The sequence below is a fragment of the Fundulus heteroclitus genome, unplaced genomic scaffold (genome assembly GCF_011125445.2).
Source record: "Fundulus heteroclitus isolate FHET01 unplaced genomic scaffold, MU-UCD_Fhet_4.1 scaffold_394, whole genome shotgun sequence".
Lineage (NCBI taxonomy): Eukaryota > Metazoa > Chordata > Actinopteri > Cyprinodontiformes > Fundulidae > Fundulus > Fundulus heteroclitus.
Window position 1 is genome coordinate 17,426 of NW_023396808.1, and position 27,819 is coordinate 45,244.

General features: G+C 40.4%; 1 protein-coding gene across 1 annotated transcript; it reads left to right on the top strand.

The window, feature by feature from the left end:
* Positions 1-1,705: 1,705 nt before the first annotated feature.
* On the top strand, positions 1,706-27,819 carry ano5a (anoctamin 5a; the record flags this gene model as incomplete). The annotated part of the gene is given in 22 exon segments (XM_036130925.1): positions 1,706-1,944; positions 7,435-7,502; positions 9,403-9,540; positions 9,848-9,889; positions 16,001-16,108; positions 17,876-17,944; positions 19,196-19,480; positions 19,654-19,767; positions 19,934-20,049; positions 20,152-20,286; positions 20,365-20,470; positions 20,603-20,663; positions 20,915-21,066; positions 21,413-21,493; positions 23,852-24,080; positions 24,164-24,336; positions 24,442-24,539; positions 25,924-26,054; positions 26,236-26,303; positions 26,305-26,442; positions 26,529-26,728; positions 27,712-27,819. Coding segments are annotated over 22 exon segments (2,670 nt in total). The 5' UTR covers positions 1,706-1,874.

The window sequence follows — 27,819 nt, forward strand, 5'->3', positions numbered from 1 at the left end:
ATCGAACCAACAACCTTCTGGTTGCCAGACAACTACTCAACCCATCAAGCCACAGTCGCCCTGAATAAACTCAAACCTTAAAACCTTTTCAATAGTAATGAGTAAATACATGATAAATGCAATAAACATAAACCATGTAGAGAATAATAAAAATAATTCTAACTGGAAGTCATTGAAAAAGATGAAGAGTGGTCCTGATGATATCCCTGTTAAGGTATAGAAGTGTCTAGGAGAGTCAGCAGTAGAGCTTTTGACAAGACTGTTCAGTGAGAAGAGCGAGAAGATGCCCAAGGAATGGAGGGGCAGTGTGCTGGTACTAATTTTCAATAGGATATGTTCAGAGTTGTGGCAACTTTAGAAGAATAAGCTGATGTGTCACACAATAAAGTTATAGGAAAGAGTAGTGGAAGTCTGACGTCAGAGGTAAGCATCTGTGAGCAGCTGTATGGTTTAATGCCAAGAAAAAGTACCACAGATGTTTACTTTGAGGATGTTGATGGAAAAGTAGAAAGAGGGTAATGTGTGAGAACTGTGATACAGTGGTGAAGTGTGCTGTAGGAGTGACAGAGGAGTTCAAGATAGAAATGGGATTGCATCAAGGATCGGCTCTGAGTCCCTTCTCTTTAGCTGTGGTGAACCCTGCTCCTCATGACCCACTCTCCTGCGTGCTTTTTGTGTTACCCAGTCTCCATACACCACCCTTAAATAAATGGATGATTAACGGGCCTCCACAGCCTTTTGGTGGCTGTTGAGGAGCTGACGAAGAAGGATGTTGAGGCTGGAACTGCCAGACACGAGGCCTAGAGGAAGACCAAAGAGGAGATTGATGGATGACGTTAAAGAGGAAATGAAAGTCGTTGGTGTGAGAGAAAGATGCTGAAGATTGTGTTAGATCGAGACAGATGACTTGCTGTGCTAATCCCTGAAAGGGAAAGCAGATTAACATTATGTGTCTACTTTATTATTGTCTTGAACGCTGTCCTGAGATTGTTTATAATGTTTTATTGTTACAGATAAAGTTTTTAAAAAGTTAACTTGCAGCTGATGTCATGTTCAATTTTTTTTTTTTTTTTTTTTTTACTAGCTGTCAGCAACATGTGTTTGCAGTCGGGTTGGTAATCAGTTCACATTAAGCAGTTTTAATGTTTTCTGCGTTGCTGTTGCCGGGCAAACATTGCCATTCAGAGGGCCGCAAATGGCCCACGGGCCGCATATTGGGTACAGTTGGTCTATAACCTAAAATCCCAAATGATAAATTGAGGTTTCTTGTTGTAAAAAAGGACAAAATGAGTAAAAATAAGTCCAGGGGAAACAAGCGCTTGCAAGGCACTGTAGTTTGGAAATACCCAAATTTTCTGTAATAACAGCTTCCTGGCAGCTTTCATGGGGAGATTTAACTCCAAATACTCACGTGGTTGTATTTCATTCATTTCAAGGTGGATAGAGTAAAACCTTTGAAGCTGTTTGGATGAAGCAAAAAATAAAAAATAAATTCCTTTAAAATTTGCATCTTTTAAAAAAAAATATATATATATATATAATGATTTAAATCTTATTGATGTTTAAGAAAGTGGGTTTTGTTTAGTGGCTTTGCTACCACGTGCTGCCAGCGTGTTAATAGGCTTATGGGCTGGAGACCCTCCCCCCTTGCCTCCTCTTGCGGAGCTCTCTGTGGGCCGGGCCGGGCCGGGCAGGGCCGGGGAGGGGAGATGCGGCAGTGAGTGAGCGGTCAGTGGGTGAGAGAGGGCAGCCGCAGCCTGTCGAGTCAGCTACCAGGCTACTGGAGAAGGGACGCGCCAGGGACGCAGCGGCTCGGGACAGTGGAACCGAAAGTGGCCGGAGCAGGACTGTTTAACCCCGGGGACAATCTCAAAATGCGCCGAATAACGGGGAAAGGAGGAGGGGACAGTTTGATTGAGATGAGCCCGAGTGAATCGCTCAGCGGTAAGTGGCTAGAAGAGCCAGAACCGGCCTCACTCTGGAAACTGCGGATCCTTGTAAAATTGTATTGAAAATGGACCTACTGGACTTCTCGAAAAGCGTCGGTTGTTTAGATTTCTAAATGCTTAACTAATAAGGCTCAATATGATGTCCTCCATATCTGAAAACTATTTAAAATAAATAAATATCAAATAAACGGATTTACAAACTTTAAACATAACGTCACTTTTGGTAGTTTTTTCTTATTTCTATTCAAAAGTTACCATTCTTATTATGTTTACCTATTTCTAACATAAAAGTGTTTATTAGAAATCACGTTTTAATCCGTTCTTTTTAATTATTCTAGTATTTATTGCTTTCACAAAATAAAACAGAAACACTTCCCCCTCCCTGTTTCTCCCCCTCTAACGCCCTGCCAAGCTCATGGTTTTCCTTTCTTCCCATGGAGGCAGCAGTGAGTGATTTCCATGGAGCCAGGCTGCAGCAGCTGACCTGTCTAGTGGAAACACTCAGTCACCCCCAGACAGGCACTTTAAACACCAGCAACAAAACCCCAAATCCCTCCCTGTCCTCGGCTGAATGTGGAGGTGAAACGAACTGGAGGCTTTTTTTTAAATTCCCGTTTTCACCATTTATGGCTAAAAGAAAGGTGTAGTGCTGAATGAAAGATGAGTCACTCTGAGAGCTCTCCAGCAACCGGCATCACAAGGAATCTGGTGTACAGAGTGCAGAGAGCACGTCGATCCCTTTGAACTAGTCCACAGTTTTTTTCACCTTAAAGCCACAAAGTTTAGTGCATAATACTGGACAACGCATTTAGAACAACTTTTAGAGCTGCAGTCAATCAGTACACATCCCCCTGATATGCTATCCATCCATGGTGACAGCATCATGCTGTAGGAGGATGTTTTCTTCTAAAGCAAGGACAAGGAAACCAAACTAAAACAAACTCAACATGGTTAAACACTGGTATGTGCAATAGCAGTTTCATTTCCCTATGACGGCAGACTGTTTTATTCTATTTCTGAAAGGAAACCTGTTACAGGTAGCAAATACTTGAGTGTTGCAAGTTCTCTATCTTGGACTGTTAGCCGTTTAGCAAAGAGGAATGACCAAATGCTATATTTCAAACTCAAAAGGTGTGTAAAGCTGGAAGAGAGAAGCCAAAAGGCTTACAGCTGTTACTGCATTTACTTATGGGTGTTCAATGCAAATGTTAGTGTATTGTTTTCTAATCATTGTTCTCCTACTTCACATTTATGCACCCTTTTGTGTCGGTCTATCACGTAAAAGCTCAATAAAGACAGAATAAAGTTAGTGGTTGTAACATTACCACATGTAAAAAAAAAGTTCAAGGGGTCCGAGTGCATTTGCAAGCCACTAAGTGGAGTTTGATCTGCAGCGCGGCGGAGGCTTCATCACATCACAGTACAAGGAACATTTTAAAAGTGCAAGTGATTTCTGCACAGTTTGCGTAATGCACCTCTTACCTTTCTTGTGTGGATATGTTTTTGAGATAACAGTGATAGCGAATCGAATGTCCAGCTCCAGCATATTAAATCACAAATATGATGTTCATTAATATATAACATCTCAACTCTCAGATTCTTAGGAAAAATACTTTGACACATACCATCATCCTGTATTTAGTCTGCATAATACAGAATAATATGCTATATTTCTTGTGTTTACATTAGCAAGGTGTCTAGAAATTTATCTGATGTCCTTGTAGAGCAGATGTATGAGGGCATCTGGAACCAAAACTACAGAACATGTTCTTGCAAACAAATGCAGGGATTACCTTTGGCAACTTACAAAGCTTGTGGCTTTTGTCTGTGCTGCTTTTTGAAAACAGTAGGCGTTTGTTTTGTTTTTTTTTTGTTCCTGCTTAGCTGCTAAATGATTGCTGTAATTAGTTTGATTCAGTCCATTGTGACTCTCCTGATTTTCTCTGGCCAACAAAAAGAAACAAGCAGCAGCAGCAGCAGCAGCATTGAAAGCATTTCCACTGTGATCAGCTGCTCACTTCTGAACAAAGCCTTAACTGTGGAGGCTTCCTAGTGGGGAGGACTGCTGGCATATCCCACTGGCTGATATTGCGTTCAGTGAAGCACCCGGCTGTGGAAAAATATGCTCAGCTGTGAGAGAGTTGTTCTGCTCTGGCTGTGAACGCGTCCTAGTCAAGGCGGGGATGACGTCTGCTAAAACACCCTTATCATTATCATTAAGGAAGAAGTGTGGCACTGTGGTGCTCTCTGTCTTAAATGATAGTTAATGCTGTGAGGGGCAGCTTAACACCTGATTGTGGATAGATTAGGCCTCAGTGACATTTCCTGGTATGCATATGAAAGGCAATGTGGAATCCACCCGCAACACCACCTTCTTTTTGCACAATCCTATCATCCCCCATGAGTTTAAAAACAATTTTTTTGTGTGTCGCTGTAGTTGCTGTTAAAATCGATCATTAAAGCTACAAAGAAGAAGTGCCATGTTTGGACTGACTTTCCTTCTGCTGCCATTTTTGGCTTTCTGACAACTCATTAAGTCCTCTAGTTGCTTCGTACTGACTGTAGACAAATGCTGGTATGAGAGTCTCATGCTATCATAACCACCTAAGTAGCCAAGTCCAATGGCGTACCGCGCACGTGACGTCACCGTATCAAGAGCAACGCCCCTTTTGCCGCTTAGGTAGGACATACAGGTAGAGAACGCCTGTAGCAACCAGCTATTACACGCGCAACAGAAACAGCGATTTGACCGACTTTGCAGCCGTTAAACTTTCCCAAGACGATGTTCCAGGCGCACGGATTACTGGTCGAACTGTTGAAGAACACACCAACCTTCAGCTCAAACGATGGCTTGAGTGTGGAGGGCTTAAAAAAACCGGAAAGCGGGCGGAGTTGATCAAACGGTAAGCTTTGTTTTTTTTTTTCCTGCGCGGCGATCATGGCGTCGTCGGCCGTTTTTTTGTTTGTAATCACCGTCCAGGGATCGGTATATGTTTAATGTTTGTCTTATTTGAAATGTTTTTGAGTAAGCTATCCTGGTAGCAGGGTATCAAGTTAGCGCCTGCTACCATGATAGCCTATATGCTGTCATGGTAGCAGGCGCTACTTTATTAACATGTCGGCCACCAAAATACTCTTACCTTGACTTGATGTCGCTGGAATTGGGTCAGGATGTTTTTCGGTTGTGCCCTTTCCTCCAACAAAATGCTTGCTACATATGTAGGCCGACCGCACCGGTGTACCAAGCGCACACATTTCTCCTTGGCAGTCTTGAAGAAAACATCCTTCATATGCGGCCGATCAACGTACCTCGAGTCGCTGTTGCACGTTCCATAGCAACAATGTTTAAAAACCATGGTTTTAGATTTGGAAAAAGCAGTCGTTTACCGAGTAAAACCAAGGGTAACGCACGTCTCTTTTACAGCAAAACAGCGGCGGACTATGCAAACTTGTCCTACTGCGTACCACGTGATGTGACGTCATCGTGACGTTACGTTTCTAAAAATAGCTCGCTCGCGGTACGCCATTGCCCCTGCTTCACACTTATCTTGGTGTGTGTGTGTGTGTGTGTGTGTGTGTGTGTGTGTGTGTGTGTTTATGTACACAGAGATTTAAAGAAAAAAAAAGGATCTAATTGCTTTTGGTTTAAACAAAAAAGCTGCCTTCTTAAATAATACAATGTGGATTGGGCTTTGCAGTTACATCCGTAACCTTTAGTTGTTATTTTGATCCACAAATGTTTGCAAAAATATAGATAAAATATAGATAAAGTGCTGCATCAGCACTTTTAAAGCGTCTGTTGTGCAGGACATTATACAGAGCTGTGAAAAAAGTATTTGCGATCCTAAAGGCTTATTATTTTTTTTCTTTCTTTGCTGTCACACTTGCTACAAACTTGACAATGACCTGATTAAACGCAAAATATCATTTCCATAAAAAAGGATTTCATTGATCAAGTTAAAGCTGGTCCTATGTCAAATTCCTCCCTAAACCTAATTGGTTTTTCGCACCTTTGGCTGCAACTTTTGTCGCTAAGTGTTTGTGATAACTGGGAATGAGTTGTTTACATCGCTGTGGTGAAGTTTGGTCATTCTCTTCTTTCTAGAATTGTTTTGATTTAGCCGTGTTGAAAGGTTTTTGAGCAAGTATTGCCCGAGCTTCTCAACTGGATTTCATTACAGGCTTTGACTAGGCCACTCCAAAAGCCACATTTTTTGGACGACCGTTCAGATGTAGAGGTGCTTCAGATGTTCATCCTGGTTCTTATCCAAAGTTCACTGGAGTTTAAAAACACAAACTGATTGGTGTACTAGACGACTGTACAAAATTTCCTTAATATATTGTGGTAAGAGCATTACCAGCTGACTCAGAGCTCAGCAAGAGGCGGGGCGGTTTCTGACACTTACTATGGCATCTTATTTTAAGGATCTTAAACCTGACAAAATGTATGATGTGAAATTTTGCGTTTTTTTTAAATTTGTAACTTTTTATCATTAATCACCCCAAAAGTAGGCCTATATAATATAAAATGCTTTATTCACTTAGCTTTTAAGCCAATATGTGTCACACTGGGGATTTTGTTCTTCTATTAGTGCAGACCTAAATGATTTTATACAGAACCATACTTTACAATCCCATTTAAACATGTTTTCCATTGATGCAAAGTAGAAAATGTTTTAATGACTTGTCCTCTTCCATACAGCAGTGTTGGTAACAAAGACCTCCATGCTTACAATAGCCTGATTTCCATATGTCTCCATAGCCGCAGAGAAACATCGAAAGATTAAACATTTTATGCCGCGTGATTAAAGCGGCTTGTGTTGTGTTCCTAAGGGCACGCGTTGCTAACCATGTAGACAATAGCTTAAATGCTATTTTTAACTGTAAATTCATACTTTATATCTTGAGTCAAGACTAAATATAACCTCAGAGACCAATAATTTGCAATGTTGTAATTTTTCTTTTGGCACAACACAGAGGCTGAAACCTTTGGCTTTATTCTTTCCTGATATGTTTGCCTTTCTCTTGTCTCTGCCCCACCATTTGTTTATGTAAATCCTTTCTCAGAATTGGTCCTGCACAGGCAGACAGTCATTTGGAAACCAATGAGGGGAGGCTAAAAGGAGAACGCGGTTGGAGTAATTAGCCAGGTTCGTCCCATGGGCTGCTGCTGTATCTAAACACGGCAAATGGGGCTTCACCAGACTTCTCATTCTTGTGTCCTGAAGTCACTCCTGTAGGCGCTGAATCACTGCAGCACGGCTGTGCGTATTCTTTCAGGGCGATCCAGTTAAGCTTCCCCGTGCGCCCCCCCCCAGAGACCGCTGCCACAACACGCTGTACAAATATAGACCACAACGCTGACTGCTTGTCAGTCCTCTCCCCTTTAACTTGGGCAGCTGTTCACAGGGCTGAAACCCTGCCGTCTCTAGCTGACTGTGGTAACTCAGTCTCATATTGTGTTGGTTTGCTTTTTGTCTTGCAGATAGTGTGAATGGCTATGACCAGCATGCCTCATCCAGCGCAGCATCCCTCCAGCTGGGACAGTCAGAGGTAAACACCACAGCTCCCCAATGAGCGTTATAATGTCATGTCATCAAACATCTTTTTTTTTCCCCCACCATCAACTTATAATCTTAAACTTTTGCTAATGGTGTAGAGTGGATGGAGTTTGACGGGAACTTTATACAAACCTCTGATACAGTTTTTATATTTACAGTCCTCAGCGAAAGAATTAGTACCCGCTGGACCTTTTCAGAGTTTGTCACGTTGCAGCCACAAACGTTAATATAGTTTTAGAGGATTTTTATGTGACAGACTCACACAGAGGAGTGCATAAATGTGAATTGATTCCCAAAAACCTCTAAAGGTGCTGTTTGCAAATAAATGCAGCCCCCTTTACTGTTAAAATCCAGTGCAACCAATGGCCTTTAAAACAGAGGTGAGTAGTAACTAATTACATTTACTCAGTTACATTTACTTGAGTAACTTTTTGAACAAAATGTAGGAGTAGTTTTGACTGCACTGTACTTTTTACTTTTACTTGAGTTATATTGTTACTCAATTATCGCTACTCCTACTTGAGTAAAATGTCCGGTTACTCCACCTGCTGCGATTCACTCGTCGAATAAAGAACATACTTGTTTTAACCAAAAATGGACCAGAGAGACAAAAACATAGAGTTTAATTTAAAGTGAGACTTCTTATTTGTACACAAACTTTGTTATTTTAAAGTTATTTTCCTTCTGCTGAGCCCATTGAGCTATTTAGAGGTCAAATGAACAGACAGTAAACAGTAGATATTGTCATACTGCTGTGAGTATTGCTTTCAAGTGTAATGTTGAAAAACAATGATTTAGAAGGGTTTCTTATGCTTGAATTTGTTGTTTTGTAATTATGTTATTCTTTGTATATTTTTCATGTTTGTCTTTAAAATACCAGAATTCGCACATCATCTTATGTTTTTGTCTGTCCGATTACATAATTTTTAAATATTAAATTGTCAGCTGTTATGATTAGTTTATCAGTACTTGAGTAGCCTTCTTACCGAATAGTTTTTTACTCTTACTCGAGTGATTTCTTGGCTTTACTTTTACTTGAGTAGAAATACGTTGAAGTAGTGCTACTCTTACTTGAGTATCATTTTTGGCTACTCAACCCATCTCTGCTTATAAAGACACCCTATATGACGTCACCTTAGTGTGTGTTTAACTCCAGTATAAATCTGACTGTTCTGTGAAGGCCACAGATGGTAGTTGAAGAATATCAGTGAACAAACGGTATCATAAAGAACAAGGAACGTAGCAAACAGGTCAGGGATAAAGTTTTAGAGATGTTAAAAGCAGAGCCAGGTTATAAAGACAACATCCCAATATTTCAATATCTCATAGAGCTCTGTTCAGTACGTGTAAAAATGGAAAGAGGATGGCACAGAACAGCATTAATCAGAACTCTGCAGGAGAGGCAGAGTTACAATGGACAGGTCGGGTGGGAGAATCTGTTGAAAGGACAGCGATTTGTGCTGCGCCATGCAAATATGGCATTTCTGAGAAAGTGGTAAACAAAAAAAGCTGTGGTTCAAAGAAATCAGTATGAAGTCTTTTTTACAGTGAGCCACAGTCATTGTGGGCAGCGCAGGAAATACCAGGAAGAAGTCACTCTGGTCAGACGAGACTAGGATTAAATTTTAAATATTCAAAAGTTGTTTCTCGGCAGTCTTGTTTTGCTTTCACTTCAGAATTGGTGTTTTTTGTTTATCTGTCACACAAAATCCCAATAAAACAGACCAAGTTTGTGGTTGCAAAACGGTCCAAGGGGTAAAAGATTCTGTTGCAAGGCAGTTGGTGCGTCTGAAATTTCTCTGTGACAGTATGGCTAGCTTACTGTAGCTATTTCTAATACCAGAACCAGCTCTAATCCACCTTTGTTCTCCCTCTTTCACATGGTATGACAGTCTCATTTAAAGCCTGATGTGTGTGTAGAGATGTGTGAGTCTCTCAACAACAGCCTGGCCTCCCTAGCTCCGTCTGACTGCAGTGACAGTCTGCAGGTCAGGTTTCCAAGCTTAGAGCAAATCAATGCTTTGACTGGGGTAAGACGCTGGGCAGCCGTGCAAACGCAAGCTGTTGTGTCCGTGTGTGTTTGTGCATCTATTCTGGTCAACTCTCAACTTAACTGACCACGACCTGCCTGTGTTTTATGAAGTGTTTTTTTTTAATCTGTAGGCTAATTAAATGTTTTGCAGTTGCGGTGTGTTTCTTTTATTTCTTTATTTTACCATTAACCATCGCTGTAAATGTTGTTTCTGTAGCTGTAGTGGTTTGAGGTGGATTTTTAAAAGTTTTTTTCCCCCCCATGTTGTGACTCCATCTCTCACTGTCTGCTCGGTTCCTCCACAGTTTTGGAGAAAACGAGCGATATTCCTGAAGTATCGTTCCAGGGTACGGCACGGTAAAACAGGCTTGTGATGCAATGAAGCTCTCTGCATATGTCTGCCTGTGTGCCTGCCAGAGTGTCTGCTCAGTGTTGGGTTCCACAACAGGCATAACATACAGCTAGATAGAAAGATATTTGATTGATCCAGTGAAGGAAATTGTCTTGCTCGGCCATTAAGGAAAGTCAATACATTTTTTCTCGGTAGAGAGCAGAGTCTGGCTTGTAGCAAGCATGTTTGTTTTTTAAGAGCTCAATGGAAACATGCACTGTTTGTACCATCGACTCAGTGAGAATGGAAAATAGCTTCTGACCTGTTGTTTTTTTCACCTGCGATAAGTTCCTGCTTCACTGCGGAGATAGCAACAGCTCTGCAGTGATAAAGCACGATTAAGAGGCACAGTGTTGTAGCTAAATGAGCAGATGATCGTGCGTGTGTGTGTGTGTGTGTGTATGTACGTTTGTACAAGGTATAATTCAGGCCCTGCCCTATGCTCATGACAGGAGGAAGATGTAGTTAAACATATACTGCTCTGTGAGCTTATTTTAAATAGCCCCAAATGTGGTTTTCTTTAAAAAGTCTGTACGCATCTTAATGAACAGTGTCTTTTTTTAACTTAAAGGCTTCTCTAGATTTGCTCCTCTCCGCTAAAGGCAACTGTTTGGCCAAGCTTGTAATCTCTGCACTGTTTTAAATGGGCATCTGTAGCTTGTCATCTTTTCTTTTCTAATTTGTGATCCAGCATGTAGGAAAAGGTCCTGTTTAAAGTTCAGACCCCATTTTAGGAATACATACAGCGAAACACCTTGCATAGCCGCATTTACTCACGTATCAGACACTTTTATTTACATTCAGGTCATTGCTGAAGACAGTTCCTTGTTATTGTTAATTAGAAATGGGTATTTTATTTCACTGATATAATATGTTTTAGAGTGTAAAAGCTATATACACTTTAAAGCATCCAGTAGTTCAGGTTTTTTAAGGAAATGTATAGAAATGTGGTGGAGTTTCACTGGGCAGTAGTGGCTCCCAGCAGATGTTCTGATCCCATATGGCTCATGTGTAATTGCAGTAAATTAGAGAGTTTCTAAAAGCAGTTTTCCCGTTAAAGAAAGCCCCCACCCTGCAGCCACGGTTATGGTCAAGGAGGTAAAGACGTGTGGTTGTAACGTATATGTAATTTGAAATTAGAAAGCGCTGCAAAGGGTGAGACCTTGGGTGTCCTCCAGAAATGGGCTGCTTGTCAATCTCAAGGTATAACTAAGGTTTCAAAGCTGCATAGATTTTCTGCCATGCTAGCTCTGCTTTTTAGTGAGATGCCAGAGAGAGTGAGCGGCTGGAGAGAGCCTAGAGTCTCGCGGCACCCTCTCTTCCCCATCCGTTTCCTGCACACTGCTGATAAGATGGCTTGTTTCTAAGAAAGAGAAATTCATGCCATTTGGTCACAGAAAACACCAACCTGGCATTTAAACCATCTAATATTGGCTTGTTATACTTCCCAGTTTTTCTCTCAAAGTACAGACATTTTAAACATAAACTTATAAATATTTATTAATATAAATGTATGAATATAGATATAATATAAGCAAGTTTTCTGGAAAATGACTGATACATCTCGTAGCTGATGACTCAATATGTCTACATATATGCATCAAAATGACAATAATAAACTCAATATAGGTCCACTATGTAATCAGCTAGTTACCAAAGTAGGACATTTCTTTTCAGCTTTATCTGCCCAGATTTGTAACCATTTTATAATACAATGTTCTAAATGTGTCCATGTTGCACCAACTGTTCAGTACGAAGAGGCTGCAACCAAATGAAGACTCAAAGTGAGCTATTTTCAGTATAACTGAGGCTTTTAAAGATGAGAGCGAGAGAGAGAGAGAGAGGAGAGAGGAGAGGGAGAGAGAGAGAGACTAGAAGATAGAAGAGAGAGAGAGAGAGACGAGAGAGAGAGAGAGAGAGAGAGCGAGAGAGAGAGATAGGAGAGAGAGAGCGAGAGAGCAGAGAGAGAGAGAGATGAGAGAGAGGAGAGAGAGAGAGAGAGAGAAGAGAGAGAGAGAGAGAGGAGAGTAGAGAGAGAGAGAGAGATTCAATGCTAACAAAATGGCTGAATGTAGTGCAAGCCTAAGTTGCTTTTTTTTATCCGCTTTGAGTCATGCTGTGATATCTAATTTTAACTCTTTGCATTGGTATACTATACGGTCAAGTAGTGATATTGTTTACTGAATCATACAGGAGAATCTTGTGCCAGTCTATATTTTGACTCTGTATTTGCAACAAGGGGAGCAGCAGGAAGAAAAGAATTTAGAGGTACTGCAGCCCTAGAAATGAAGAGAGTTGACTTGTGAATAAGAATGCCGCTCTTATTCACTAACTTTTGTGCACACGAAAAGGAATCTGACTTCGGTTCCACTTTGCTCTCAGTTAAGACATTTAAATATAAATGTACATAAAATAAAATAAAAAAAAAAAAAAAATATATTATATATATATATATATATATATATATATATATATATATATATATATATATATATATATATATATATATATATATATATATATATATATATATATATATAAATAAATAATAAAATGTGTTTACAAAAGACATGGTTGAATTAGTGCAAATAGATATGGTATTGATAAGGGCACTCTGACTCTGTGCTCATCAGATTGACATGCTGGAGGAAGAATCTGTTTCTGGGTTGTTGTTTTAATTTCAAATAGCGCTCTCTAGTGCCAACCTGAAGGTAAAAATCTAAACAGATTGTGTGCAGGATATGTGGGGTCTGTAGAGACGTTAGCTGGCCCTATTCCTGAGACCTAAAACTACCATTACTGGATGAAGAGAAAGTCAGCCCTGATAATCCTCTCTGCAGACCTGTCCTCTTTTGTGGATGAGTCAAACCACACAGTAATGGACGAACAAAGGACATCTTAAATAATGGCAGTATATTAGGCGACCAGCAGCTCCTAGAAGATTGTACTTCTTGAGTTGCTGTTGGAAGTGCTGTCTCTTCTGGGCTTTCCTCCAAACAGTGTCATGTGTGAGAACCATGGAAAGGGTAGTTTCCTGGAAAGGAACTGAAAGTGATCCACACTAGACACAGTGTTGTTGAGGAGGGTGAGAAAGGTCACTTAAAGTAGTAATCCAGTCATTCTCTGTGCAGTGTTTTCCTTTTTAATTGCACTCTTTATCGTAACCCCTGAATGCCTTTGATATGATGGTTCGTGTCATTGTGACAAAAATATTTTGCACAAGCTATCAGGTATTTATGATTACTCATCAAACTGTGCAGTTTAGCTTCCTTAAGAAGGAGAATTAAAAATTACATAACAGCATTTGTAGGAAATCCCAGACGTGACCAAACAAGAGAGGGTATTTTTTATCACGAGAACAAAACTGCAGAAAGACATCAATTGTGTTCCTTCAGCCTCATAACTTTGCCTGTACCCTGTAGAAAAAGCACAAACATTTTTCCTGACTCAATCAATTGTAATTGTTCAATTTCATTGAGTCAGGAAATTGTTTATAGATCAGTTACAATTACAAAAAAATAGATTTGATATATTGCAGAAAAAAACTAGAGATTACATTTTTTAGTCCTTTGTTTACATGCACTACAATGTAAACAATATGGCAAAGAAATGACAAAGATGTCATAGCTTTGTAAGCTTGTGATGGGTTAATTCACAACATCTGGGTTAATTGGAGGCATACATCTGGATTTATTTTAAGGCTCGGCTTAAACACACAGGTTTGTTGCGTGACATCAAGGGAATATCACAAGAAATCAGTCAAGATAGGAAGAAAATTCTGGACCTCCACAAGTTTGATTCCTTGGGTTTCCTGATGTCTGACAGAGACACCTTTATCCGTTCCATGTCTGCTACCTGTATGCTCAGCCATCATACAGGTAGCAGACATGTTCCCTGTCCCAGAGGTGAACATGTTATGTGCAACATGTGTGTAATGACCCCAGACCAAAAGGAAAAGACCTTGTGAAGTTGCTGGCTGAGGCTGGTAAGGGAGTGTTATTATCCACACTGAAATAAGTCCCGTAGCAACATGGAAAGGCCACTCAGCAAGGAAGAAGCCATTGCTTCAAAAGTAACATAAAATGCTAGATGTGTCTTAAGTTTTTGGAGACATATTTCAATAATTAACCCAAAAACAGAAAATGTTAATAGCAAAGATAAAGGTAGGCTTTAAAATTCAATAGGACACGGCAGTACATGTGGCCTAACAGGTAGTACGTGAGGTTCCCAAAATTTAAGCATTTGTACAAGTGTGAGCTGAGTACTTGGAACTTGATTTACATTATTTCCTGGTTTTAATCAAAATATGGCTAGCTAAGAAAGTGCCCTTGTTAATCCATAAAGTCATGCAAATCTTACAGGAATTATGTGGTTAGTTAATAACAATTTCTGAATATAAATACAAATCTCGTTCTTAAGGCTTTATCATCTATTATAATTTAAGTTTGTATTGAAACTAGTCTAGTTTTTTGCCTGTCCTAGAAACAAGACTTTTATTTTGAAATAGTATCATGAGAATGTTTTCAATTGTTTGATACAGTGATAAACAATTACAATAATTTTTTCCCCCCATCACAAAAACACCATCCTAACTTTTGAAGTGGGGGTGTCAGGATGTTTTGTTGTTGGAGGGGCTGGTGAACATCACAAAAGGCCGCTTGAAGAAAGCACATTATGTTAAAATCCTGAAGCAGCCTTTCAAAACATAATTTAATTTGACCCGAGCCATAATGTTTCAAAGACAAACAGGCAAAACAAATACTAAAGACATGAACCTTTTACATTTGAGCAAAGTAAAAAAAAAAAGCTATTTTTATTCTGTCACGACATAACTAACTGACCTAAACAGGAATAGTTTATTTTATTTATATGTCAGACAGTGAAAAAAAGGGTGTGTGTGCATTTTCTTAGCTGTATATTATGAAGTCAAGGCACTGCATAGGTCTAGAAAACCATAAGCAACAATAGAATAGTAAAAGTGTGCAATAGCATATCAAAAACTAAAGGAAAAAGCATCCATCCGTTTTGTAATCCAGTGCTATGTACCCCCCCACCCCTCCACTCATCCCATTCCTGACGCAGAGCTCTTATTAAATTAGCTAGCTGGCGGCTGCACTACGACATCTCTCCCTGCCCCACCTTTCCTCTTCGCTCCATCTTTGCTGGATGACCGTGCAAGTGAAGGGGTTGTCCAAGATCAGCGCAGTAAAGGCGGAGGTAGAGCGTGCTTTCAGGGCCAGACTCTTTTTCCCTGGGGGAGAGTCAGGTTCTCGTTGTGAGGCAGGCATCCTGTTATGGTCTTTTTTTTTTTTTCACTGATGCATTACAAGCTTAAAGCGAGAAGGCCATGGAGGTAAAGTACATTTTCCTTCCTTCCTTCTTTCCTTTCCTAATCAGGCCGTCAGATTGAACAACATCTCATCACGATTATAGCACAGAAAGCCAGGACTGAGTGGGATGCTGTGGTTGTGGTTGTGCCAGATGGGTTCTGTGTTCTGTATGCACTCGTGTAGGTAGCTGCAGCAGCGGGGCTGAGGAAGAAACAACGTGTGGAACTATTTTTAGCTTTCTGGACAGCTGAAACAGCACAGACAGCAAGACCTGTCCTCTCCTACAGCATTCCCGTTTAATCAAAGTTTTTTTTTTCTCCCGGCCTATTAGCTTCCCAGGGCTAGCATTGGCTCATGCACAATGTTGAAAACTACTCATTTTAGTCAATATTAAATCCAGGATTTAGAAAGAAAAGCATGAACTGATGGAGTTTTGTGATTCAGGAGATGTTAACCACCAGATAAAACTTTACTTGTTTTCTTCTTGGCTGTTGTTTGTAGAGATTTCCTTAATAGCATGTTTTGTTATAAATTACTGCAAAAAAACTATTGGAGCAGAGCGGCCATCCCAGATGCACTCTGTTGGCATGCCGTTTGTGTTTGGAGTGAAATTGTACTCAAGATTTAGCCGGACGCACGTTTTGATTGTCCTATCTTCTGTGGCGAATTCATCCAAAGATTTGTTGGGACTGTTTATGCGCTTTAAATGTGTGCTTTTCTGTGTTGTCTCGTTGTAGGTTGATAAGCAGAAGCTCAGCAAAGACTCCGTGTTCTTCCGGGATGGAGTGCGGAGAATAGATTTCGTCCTCTCGTACGTTGACGATAAAGACTGCGACAAAAAACAGGTGAGAACTGCGTTAAAAATGACTCCACAGGCAAGTTATCTGCGTTTTGCTGTTTGCTTATTTTGTCTTGTTTTAACTTCACTTGGCAGAGAGAACTAGATCCCTTGAAGGCTAAAACCTTTCACAAACAATAAAAGCTGATGTCATTTCCTGGCCTTGGAAGAACCTTTTGATGCAGGATATCCTCTATGTCAGGAGTCACCAGCCTTTTTGAAAGGCTACTTCATTGGGACTGTCATACGAAGGGCTACCTGTACTGACCTTGGAACTAGAAGAGTTAGGGCTCACCTGAACGTTACATTAAAATCAACATTTTTCATGCTTTTGTCATGTTTAAATCTATATAAATGCATGTGTGATAAAAAGGAAACATAATAGAATGAAATTCTATTTTAGATGCAGCTCACAGGGTATTTTTTTAAAGAGGCCAAAGGGTGCCACATGTGGTACTTGGGGCGGGGGGGGGGGGGGTACCTGGTGCCAACAGGCACTAGGTTGGTGACCCCTGCTCTAAGTTGGGCACCAGCATCCTACCCTAAATATCACAGCAGCGATGACGCTAGATGAGCTTTGATTCTCTGCTTGTATCTGTCATCTTGTTGTGGTAGCTGCGAGATCATTTTGGAGTGTTTTTATAGCCATTTTTTTATTTTTTATTTTGGCCACATGGTTCCCAAACTGTGCAGTAGTCTGTTTCATAGGGAGTTGTTAGTCTTCACAGCAGTGTGTCACCAGCTCACACGTTGCCCACACGCTCAGTCAGTGAGTCAACAGTGTAACTGTTGGCCCTGACAGGAACTGGATCATTTTTTCCGGAGAAGGAAGCGAGGAAAGGGCCAACAGGAGGCCACTTCCTGTGGATTGGCCAGAAGGGTTGTATAACATGGCACTAAATCTCCTCCCTAACAAGAAGGTTTTATTTCTTTATTAGGCTCATGTTTTCTACTAAAACCAAAAGGAGATAGTGGTTTTAATAATACTACAGATTTAATATATTTTCACAGCCCCTTTCTGCTGCCATGACTCTTACTTTTAACTCTACTGAACGAAAGGTTGTTGTTTATTCACACTTGTTCATAAAACATTTTGATTCTTTTCCTACTTTCTACAGTATCCTCTGACTCTGTAGCTATTTATGTACTTTCACATGGGGAACAATGTGCTGTGAATATTTCACATTCATATAATCTTAGGTTAAATGAATGTGAGCCGTCGAGCAGAATTTAAATCGAAAGTACCTAGTTTTAGTCTGACTGACCATTTTTGCCCCCCCCCCAACCCTACCCCACCCTCACCTCTATCATAACTTATCACCATTTTATTTCAGATTTGAGTTGTTACCTGTGCTTTTGTGTCTCTGCTCTGTCTTCTCTAACCCACCATTCGGTCGAGGCAGATGATCGTTCACACTGAGCCTGGTTCTGCTGGAGGTTTTCCTCCCTGTTAAAGGGGAGTTTTCCTCTCCACTGTTGCTTCATGCTTGCTCAGTATGAGGGATTGCTGTAAAGCCATCAACAATGCAGATGACTGTCCACTGTGGCTCTACGCTCTTTCAGGAGGAGTGAATGCTGCTTGTCAAGACTCGATGCAATCTTCTGGGTTTTCCTTAGAGAGAAAACTTTCTGACCAGTCTGCATGATTTGATAGAATTTGACTTTGTAATGTGCCTTGAGATGACGTGTTGTAAATTGGCGCTATATAAATAAAATCAATTTGAATTGTTTTCATAACATTCGGGTTCTTTTTTGTGTTTTACATCTGCTGAAGGAGAGAAGGAGAATTTATGAAGCCAACCTTGAAAAAGCCGGCCTGGAGCTGGAAACAGAAGATAAGTCGGTAAGAGGCCCTTAGTGCGGACAGGCTAAGACAGATCTAAGATTTAAAAAAATGTGATCTAAGATCTTCTGGAATAAAAAAAAAAAAAGGTTGAGAATCCAAGTGTGTTTCTCTCCCAGTTGTTTAAGGAAGCCCACATCATAACAGACCCTTCACCATACTTAACAGAGCGAATGACATTGTTTTTTCCAATATACTCTTTGATTCTTGGAGATGAGTATGGCAAGTAGCAATTCTAGTTATATAGTGGACATGGGCATAATATGCAGCCTCTCAGCTCTCATTTGATTGTGTCCGCATAAAGGTTGGATGAAAGGTTTAGGAACTTTAGCTCGTTAACATGTGTCACCTTCTTTTTAAAGGAACCAAAAGCAATTGAAAAACTAACTTAAAGGCTGTTTCATGGGCAGGTGTGGGGAATTCCTCTATTATGTCATTATCAATTAAGCACGGCCTGGAGTTTAGAAAGCACTGGTGAACTCAGCTATGCAAAACAACTTGGATTTCAGGCAACAGTGGTGACTCATTTCATGGAGTCATTTCCATGGTGAAGAGAAACCTCTTCAAAACAGCCAACCAAGTGAATAACACGCTCCAGGGGGTAGGTGTCTCCCATAAAGAGAAGAGTGCATGAAAGTAAATATAGAGGGTTCAGTGCAACATTCAAGCCACTCAAAGGCCTAAAAAAGGAAAGAGTAGATTGGACTTTGCTAAAAAAGAAAGAAAAATATCTAAAAAAAAAAAAAAAGTCAGAAGCGTTCTTGAAAGCATTCTTTGGACAAGATAGCAAGATCAATCTCTATCAGAAGGACGGCAAGACTAAAGCATGGAGGATGGCACGGAGGCGCTCGTGGTCCAGAGCATCACCTGTAAAACACGGTGTGTGATGGTACAAGTGTACAGCACTTTGGTCAGTGGTGTTGTTTTTAAAGTGCTTTATAAATGAAGTTGTATTGTATAATATAAAAAACAGTGTTAGTTTTTGTTGATGATGTTTGGTTTTTAAATAAGTTTTTGGACCAAGTTTGGAACTAATTATTTTCTTTGTTGATTTAATTTAGATTTGTGTGTGTTCGTTCTTTGGGGTTTATTTTTATTTCCCTTAGAATAAAAGTGCAAACTACTGGGTGGATTTAATATAATGAAATTAAAAAATGGCTGAATTTATTTTAGGTATTTCTGAACGTTTTACAGAGCTGCTAATAGGTGCGTACCTGTTGTAACCTACACTCTTTGTGTTCTCATCGTCAGGAGTCTGAGGACGGCAAGACGTACTTTGTGAAGATTCACGCTCCGTGGGAGGTCCTGGCCACCTACGCAGACGTGCTGAAGATCAAGGTTCCGTTCAAAGTCAGCGACATGCCAGACGATCGGGAAATGCCCATGAACTGGCTCTCCACGCCTTTCCGTCTGCCTAAGCACATCATGCATCCCGAGCCGGATTTTTTCACTGCTCCATTCAGCAAGAGCAAATCGGACTTCTTCCTTATCGAAAACCAAGACACGTTCTTCCCTCCCTCCACTCGCAACAGGATCGTAAGCATAGCCTGCTGCCTTATCCTGCTTGTGACCTTCAGTCTAAAAATCCTTGAATATTTAAAACTCTTATCAGCTCCAGTGCAGCAACTTTTTTTAAACTTATTTGTAGCAAGTCATGTTTGAGGAATAACTAGTCGTGTTTTTTTATTTTATTTCTCCCATCCCTCCAGGTTTACTATATCCTGGCCCGCTGCTTGTATGTCAACGAAGACTGTGGAGACAAGAAGGGAATTAAGAGGTTATTGAACAACGGCTCCTACACCGCTGCCTTCCCTCTTCATGATGTGAGCTTCTTCTAGTTTGCCTTAAGTGTCACATTTAAAAAAAAAAAGCATGTAACCATCGTTGGAATTTGAGCTCAGTCTTCAAGCCAATAACGTCTTTTCTTGACGCTGCAACACATTCAGCAGTGACTTTGGTGAAATAAAACTGTCTTATTGATGCCTGCAGTCCAGATACTGGATAAAATCCAAATATGACAACTGTGAAAGCGAAAGACACGATCTCTACAGCCACTGGGCACAGTTCCTCTGCTTTTTCAAGGAGCAGCCTATTAACCGTATCAGGTAAAGCAACTACAGCGAGCGCCGCTGCCCGTCGGTCAACGTACCGAGCAGGTTTGAGTAACAAAAAGCATGACTGCTGCTCTTTTTGCTTTCTTTAAAAAGGAAATATTATGGAGAGAAGATTGGCATTTATTTCGCCTGGCTTGGTTTCTACACTGAAATGCTGTTGTTTGCTGCGGTCGTTGGAACGATCTGTTTCCTGTACGGGTTCCTCACCTTCGACGAAAACCAGTGGAGGTGAGTCCCGCAGAGACTTCCTGGTCTTTCGGAGGCCACTGGAATGATTTAGATGGTTTCTTATGTTTTCCTAAACAGCAAGGAGATCTGCAGCGAGGAAATTGGAGGCAAAATTGTCATGTGTCCCCTTTGTGACAAGAAATGTGGTTTCTGGAAGCTCAACACAACATGCAACTCCTCGTGGGTGAGTAATATTGGCCCACAGTGACTCATCTTCTACCCACAATATATGGCATTTAAAGAATACTTATGGCTAATCAGTGAATAAATCAGTCTGTCATTTATTGACAATATCATAAATCTGCTTTTCTTGCAGCAATCGCACCTGTTTGACAATGTGGCCACAGTGTTTTTTGCCATTTTCATGGGAATTTGGGGTATGTAAACAAATCTGAGCTCAACATTTTCTACTTTCAACCACGGTGCACCACCTAGTGGATTGTCTAGTTACTTGCTGTTTACCAGTCAAAGAAAATAAAGGCCCAGCTTCTTGTAGTTTTGCTTTCGCTTCGTTTGGTCGAAGCTTAAAGGCTGAGAGTCATAAATCGTGACACAGTTGTAGAAAATAAGAAATTATTCCCTACATTGACCTAATGCATGTGGTGTGATGGGTGGTGTGCCCCCGCAGTGACGCTGTTCCTGGAGTTCTGGAAGAGGCGGCAGGCCCGTCTAGAGTACGAGTGGGACCTGGTTGACTTTGAGGAGGAGCAGCAGCAGCTGCAGCTTCGGCCAGAGTATGAAGCCAAGTGTACAAAGAGCAAGCAGAACCCCATCACCAAGGTGTTTGTGCACTAATGAAGTTCTGATCTACCATGTTCACTGGTCACAAAGGCACCGGTGGATAAGTTTATCCTCCATGAGAATCAATGACTCATTTGACCTGATCACGTTAGCTGCTGTAGTTGCGCAGATTCGTGCTTTGAGATAAAACAATTTACAGGGATCCTACGCAGCCTGGAAACATCTGGAGCTTGATTTGAATGTCTTTGTTTGAAGTTTGTTGTATTTAATCCATCCATCCATCGGAAAAGATTGAGTTTTTACATAAAACTGTGTATGAACCTCCTGTGTAAAGTATGAACGAGATAAAAAAGACTGCTTTGATCTTTCATCACTGCATCTTCAGGAACATGAGGGGGTCATTGACAGAACTGCTGCGTATCTAGCAGGGAAGTTTTTTCTGTGCTGGGCCGCTGTGATCTTTTGGGTAAGGGTGGCACGCTGGGTTGGACCACCTGGTTGGCGAGGAAGTGGTCTTGTGGTGGTAGATGTGCCGGGATTTGACAATTATTTCTGGAAAGGCTCCAAGGGTTGAGTTTCCTTTCTGCCATTATTAGTGTCCGTCTGTTACCTGGTGAGTTTCTTGAACACATATCCTCATAAAGAAACCACAGAAGTAAAGATAAACAGGGCAAAAAAAAAGGTTCTGATTGAAGAACAAGATTCTGTCTCACACGTGAACCCAGAGACAGTTGAAGGAACTTGGCCCGAAAGAGCTTTCTTTTCAGAATATAACAAAAAAAAAAAAAGACTGACCCCAATGCTTTGCTTGCTTCTGATTTAGGAAATGGAGCCTTACTTACCCGTAACAAGCAAGTGTGCACGCTCATGTCTGTCTGGAGCTACCGTCCTGTTGTGGGTGAGCATATTATCTTCTGATCAGATTTAAAGTCCATCCGTCTACCATCTTTTTTTCTCTCTCTCGTCTGTCTCAGCTGTCGTACCCTTCATGCTGTTTCACCAGGACATTTATGCTTAAAACTAAAAGGAAGCGTTAAAATATAATTTGTGAAACCGATGGTAATGCTCGGTAAACAGTCTAAATGAAACAGAACAATTTGATGGCGTTTTTACAGTTGTGACAGATTAAACTGAATAGTTTTAAGCATACTCGTCTAAATGTTCTTACCCTTATTCCCACATGTATCTAAACTTGTATGACAAGACAAATAGACTAAATGGGATCTGTTGTACTGTATTTCCTATTCATATTGACTTTGATGATGCAGTCTTTCTTTGGAAATAAAGTTAATTAGGCAACAAGGGAAATATCCCAGAATCCCCTTTTTTTGTAAAGCTGCCCTGACAAAAGAAGGCGACCAGCTTCTTCGTGCTGTATGCCCGGTGTAGGTACCAGATCGACTCAGGCGCTTCCCGATGACGTCATCATATGGCAAATCCACTCAAACAAACTACATTATGCCCGCGGTCTCTAAAATCAATTTTATTTTGTTAATTTACGGTTATTTTCCAGTAACTTAATCGAGACATGAAAACTTTTAACATATTTTTGGAATGCTTCTATGGTAGTCTGACAATTTAATCGGTAATTTTGCCGGATCAAAGTTACATCTTAAGAGAAATTTCCTTCCTCCAATTTTTTTTTTTAAAGTTGTGAAGGGAAACTAAACCATAAACTTTTAATTTTTAATAAAAGTCTGCAGCCATTTTAATTTAATCACGGCATTCATTACTTTAAAATCAATAACGTTTATTCCTCCTTTTTCTACTTTTTCTACTGATATTACTACGTCGTTCTTTCTGATCACATGTTTTTTATCATTCCAGATGATATTGTGATGTATTTTATTAATGTTTTATTGTAGTATTTGGTATATTTAAGATATATGCCGGATAAATTCATCTGGCTATCCCTCCCGTTTTTGTTAACAATATTCTTCCAAAAATTGAGCCAGCTGTCAAATATTAGTTGATTTTTTTTTTTTGTAAAATGGCTTGAATATTTGTTCTGTCATTTCCAGTGCGGTCCTTGTTAATCATTATAGCTAAATATTTTACCTCATTTTTATCAATTAAAGTGGGTTGATTATTTTGAATTGCTAAGATTTCAAATTTTTTTCTATGTTCATCTTTCAGCCTGAAGCTTTTGAGAAAAAAGAAACCGCTAAATTAACTAAATTAAATTGATTTGTTACAAATGCAGACCGCGGGCTTAATGTAGTTTGTTTGAGTAGCGTTGCCATAATGTGACGTCATCGGGAGGCGCAGGGACCATTTCTTCGTAAAAATTGTCCGTTTTTAAACCGCAATCCCGCTCTCGAATAAAACGTACACCCCGCTATAATTACTTTAGTAAGTTGTCCAGACCAATCACAATGTTTTGCGCAATTGAGCAAACGTTAAACCAATCATGTAGAGTGACGTCATCAGAAGGCGCAGGCCCCCCGAGTCGATCTGGTACCTACACCGGATTTGCCAGGACAGGGCAGGGAGAAAAATATAGATGCACAATGCCTAGAGATGCACAAGGAAATTGAATGATGATTGACTTCAGCTGATTTTTCAGCTCAATCAGCCCTGAGCACACACTGGCCCCTTAGAAACAACACAAATGAGATTTTTTTTTTTCTGTGCAGTGAGCTCACAATAAAGGCGGAGTCCACTATATGGCATGCCTCTCCTTCCTAACGTCCGCGTTGTTGGTCAAAACTAACCGGCCTCCTTGCACTGTGCACTTCTGTGATGCATTTTGATGGTTTTTTTGCGCTGCGTCTCTCTGTTTAGTGTCGTCTTTCATGTTGTCGCTGTGTTCTCTGTCCTGAAGATCTCATTGATCATTGCCTGCATCATCGGGGTCATAGCGTACCGCCTGGCGGTGTACGCGGCCTTCGCTAGCTTCATGAAAGACAGCCCCACCAATCACCTGGAGGTGGTCGGCCCCTACATCACACCCCAGCTGGCCACCTCCGTCACCGCCTCTTGCATCAACTTTGTCATCATCATGATCCTCAACCTCATGTATGAGAAAGTGGCTGTTTGGATTACTGACATGGGTGAGGGTCGGAGCTTTATAACTCATCCATAGTTCATGGTATGACAACCCCTTTAAAACCCTACATTGTCTTGTCATTTACAGAAATCCCAAAGACCCACCTTGAGTATGAGAACAAGCTGACCATGAAGATGTTCCTCTTCCAGTTTGTCAACTACTACTCCTCCTGCTTCTACGTGGCTTTCTTTAAGGGCAAGTTTGTGGGCTATCCTGGGAAATATGCTTACATGTTCGGGAGCAGCCTGAGGAACGAAGAGGTAATGTTTACATTACACTGCACTGGATTAGCTCTGGTGATTTACCGTCGGGCGAGCCTGTTCGTCTCCCATCTTCTGTCTTTCTCACTCTGTGCGTGTTTGCAGTGTGACCCCGGCGGCTGTCTGATTGAGTTAACAACACAGCTGGTAATAGTGATGACTGGGAAACAGGTGTGGGGCAACATTCAGGAAGCTCTACTGCCGTGAGTACAGAAACGATTTGCTGTAGCTATGCGTGTTGAGTAAATGCAATGTGCTTTAAATGTCATTACAAGGCCAACACTATCTCAGGGGTTCCCACACTTTACAGGCGACGACTCCCAAAAACCCAGTGCCAGAGATGGGCGACAGCTTTTTTTTTGGGAGATTATGGGGTGGGGCTGGGAAGCTAGGGGTAATTAGGAGAATAAAGTGGTAATTTTATTACACTTCTTACTAAAACTACAGTAGTTCCCCTTTGTTAAAATGAGGAATGTTGAGCATCTGGTTAAGGTATACTTTGGTATAGGTTTCAAAAATAAGGAAATACTAAACATTTTTAGGATATCCACATCAAATTATTATTAGTATCATAACTCTGAAACTGTGCAATGACTGTGTGTCTTTATTCTGGTGATGTATTACGACTTTGTTTTGGTAAAATTATGACTTTTCTCTGAATAAATAACTAGTCACACCAGTTCCCTCGTAGATTAAAGAAAATACATTGTTGGCCACGGAGGAGTACATTTCCACAAAGGAACTCCAACATTTTGGGGATTAATTTCATATATTTGCAAGATAAAACTTGTATATTCTTTGATGGTGAAAAGTTGGATATATCTGAGAAAAAAACATATAATTTCCCATGATTAAAGGTGTAAATTTGCTATATTAAACTAGGATATTCTTTTACATTGCAAAGTCAGAAATCTGCAATAAAATTAACTCAGAAATGTATTAACAATGTGATTAAAGTTTGATATATTTCACTTTCTGTAGCACAAACAGAACTATATATATATATATATATATATATATATATATATATATATATATATATATATATATATATATATATATATATATATATAGGTAACCAATTAGAATCAGCCAAGCACATTAATAAAAAAAATGGAGTGAAAGAAAAAGTGTGGTAGCAAAAGGGGCACCAATAACAAGGACGCTTACTCCTCTCAAGGAGGCTGCAACCTGCAGCCTCCTTGAGAGGAGTCAGCGCATCATGAGCCTCTACACACAGACAAATCCTTAAAATGGGCTATAAGCATCTTAACTGGGCTAAGTAAAAAAAAAAAAGGACTGTTGCTCAATGGTCCAAAGTTTCTATTTAATTTGCAAATCAAGGTCCTAGAGTCAGCATTGAATATTAGCAAATAGCTGCCGTTACATTTTGATATAGGTATTGATTTCAGCTTTATCGATACCAATACACATATCAGTCGACCTCTACTCTGGACCCAGCACATCAGAGCTAAACCCCATGATGTAAACTGGCAGCATCTTTGTATGCGCAATTGTTCTTAGTATGAGTCGACTTCTGCGAAAGGTTTCCTGACAGCTTTCCTCTGCCCTCTTATGTCCTTTTAGATGGGTGATGAACTGGTGGAGCAGCAGGAAGGCACAGAACCATCCAGAGAGTCTATACAGTCGCTGGGAGCAGGATCATGACCTGCAGAGCTTTGGTCAGCTGGGCCTCTTCTATGAATACCTGGAAATGGGTAGGAATCAATCCAACATGCACGGATGTACAGTCGGGGTCTCTCATTTTAACCTTTGTTTAAAAAGGTGTCGCTTTTAGCAAGATAGATTAATATAGAAGTGTTATTAGACAAGAATCCACCAGATGGCGCTGTTTCATTGTTCTGTCTCTCACCAGCATCTGTCTTCTCTGTCTCACAGTGATCCAGTTTGGTTTCATCACGCTCTTCGTGGCTTCCTTCCCGCTGGCGCCGCTCTTAGCCCTTTTCAAACAACATCATTGAAATCCGAGTGGACGCCTGGAAGCTCACCACGCAGTTCAGGCGTCCCGTGGCAGCCAAGGCCCACAGCATCGGGGCCTGGGAGGAAATTCTCAACGGCATGGCCGTACTGTCTGTTGTCACAAATGTGAGCGCTCGGTTAAACAGGCTGCCAGACCCTTTGGGTGGATTCTTACTGAACCAACTAAAGCAAGTTATTTTCCTGCTTCGTAGGCGTTCATCGTGGCCTTCACCTCTGACATGATGCCCCGGCTGGTGTACATGTACGCTTACCAGCCGAGGGGAGAGATGAACATGAAAGGCTACATTAACAACAGCCTGTCCGTGTTCAACATCTCAGAGATCCCATATCGCAGCATGCCTGATGACGAAGAGAACCCCGTGTGGTTCAACAGCTCCATCACGACCTGCAGGTATGAGGGAAACAAAGATTCTGACAAAGGCATTATGTGTCATAAATTATTTTGGTTTTTATATAAGTTAAAGTTCAACAGTCTCAGAGTATTCATTGAGGAGAATGTCCCTTTCTAGAGTATTTATTATAATCGTTTATTATGTGATTAATGTGCTATTCTATGTGAGACAAGTATAAGTAGAACGATACACAGCTTTCAACATTTTTTTTTTACAAAAAAGAATCAGAAAAGTGCGGCATATGTTCATATTCAGCTCCCTTTACTCTGCTACCCCTAAATACCCTCCACCCCATGACTGATTTAATGTTAGTGTGAATACAGCTACTTTGAAAAGCACGTAAAGGTTTGTTAGAGATCATTAGTGAACAAACAGCATCATCAAGATCAGTTATTAAAACACTTTTTTTTTTATTGCTCTGGTGTGATATTCTAGCTGTGAGCGGAAACTCATTATATTAATCTCTATATGTTTCACTTAGTGAGTTCAGTTACTGAAATTAATGAATTTATTAATAATAATCTAATTTATTAAGTTGGTCTGAATAGACAGCACTATGTTTGTCTAAAAAAACAAAAAAAACATATTGCACATCCCCCTGAACACATTCTCTGTCTGCTGCTGTGGCAATTTAATGCCCCCCTTTGGGGAATTAATAAAGTCCTATGTTATCCCCACTATGAAACATGGGGGTGGAAGTATCATGCTGTGAGAAGGCAACATTATCAAATTGAATTTAGTTGTGGAGGGGTTTATTAATTTGTTAATTCATCTGAATGCAGCGTGGCTTGTTTAAAAGTCATATGTTGTGTGTGTAACTGGTTTGGGAATATTTTTTGAAAGTTTCAAAGAGGAGTCAATGTCAAACTATGTGGTACTCTGCTAATATTTTTTTTTTTTTTTTTTTTGGAATTTCAAACCAAAGCATTAATGTTAATCAGCATAAAGTTCAAAACTTTTATTTATATGCTTTTCTTTGTAGGTATCGTGATTATCGCTACCCCCCTGGGCACGAGAAGGAATATTCCCCACACTATGCAGTTTTTGGCACATTTTGGCTGCCAAGCTAGCTTTTATCATCATAATGGAG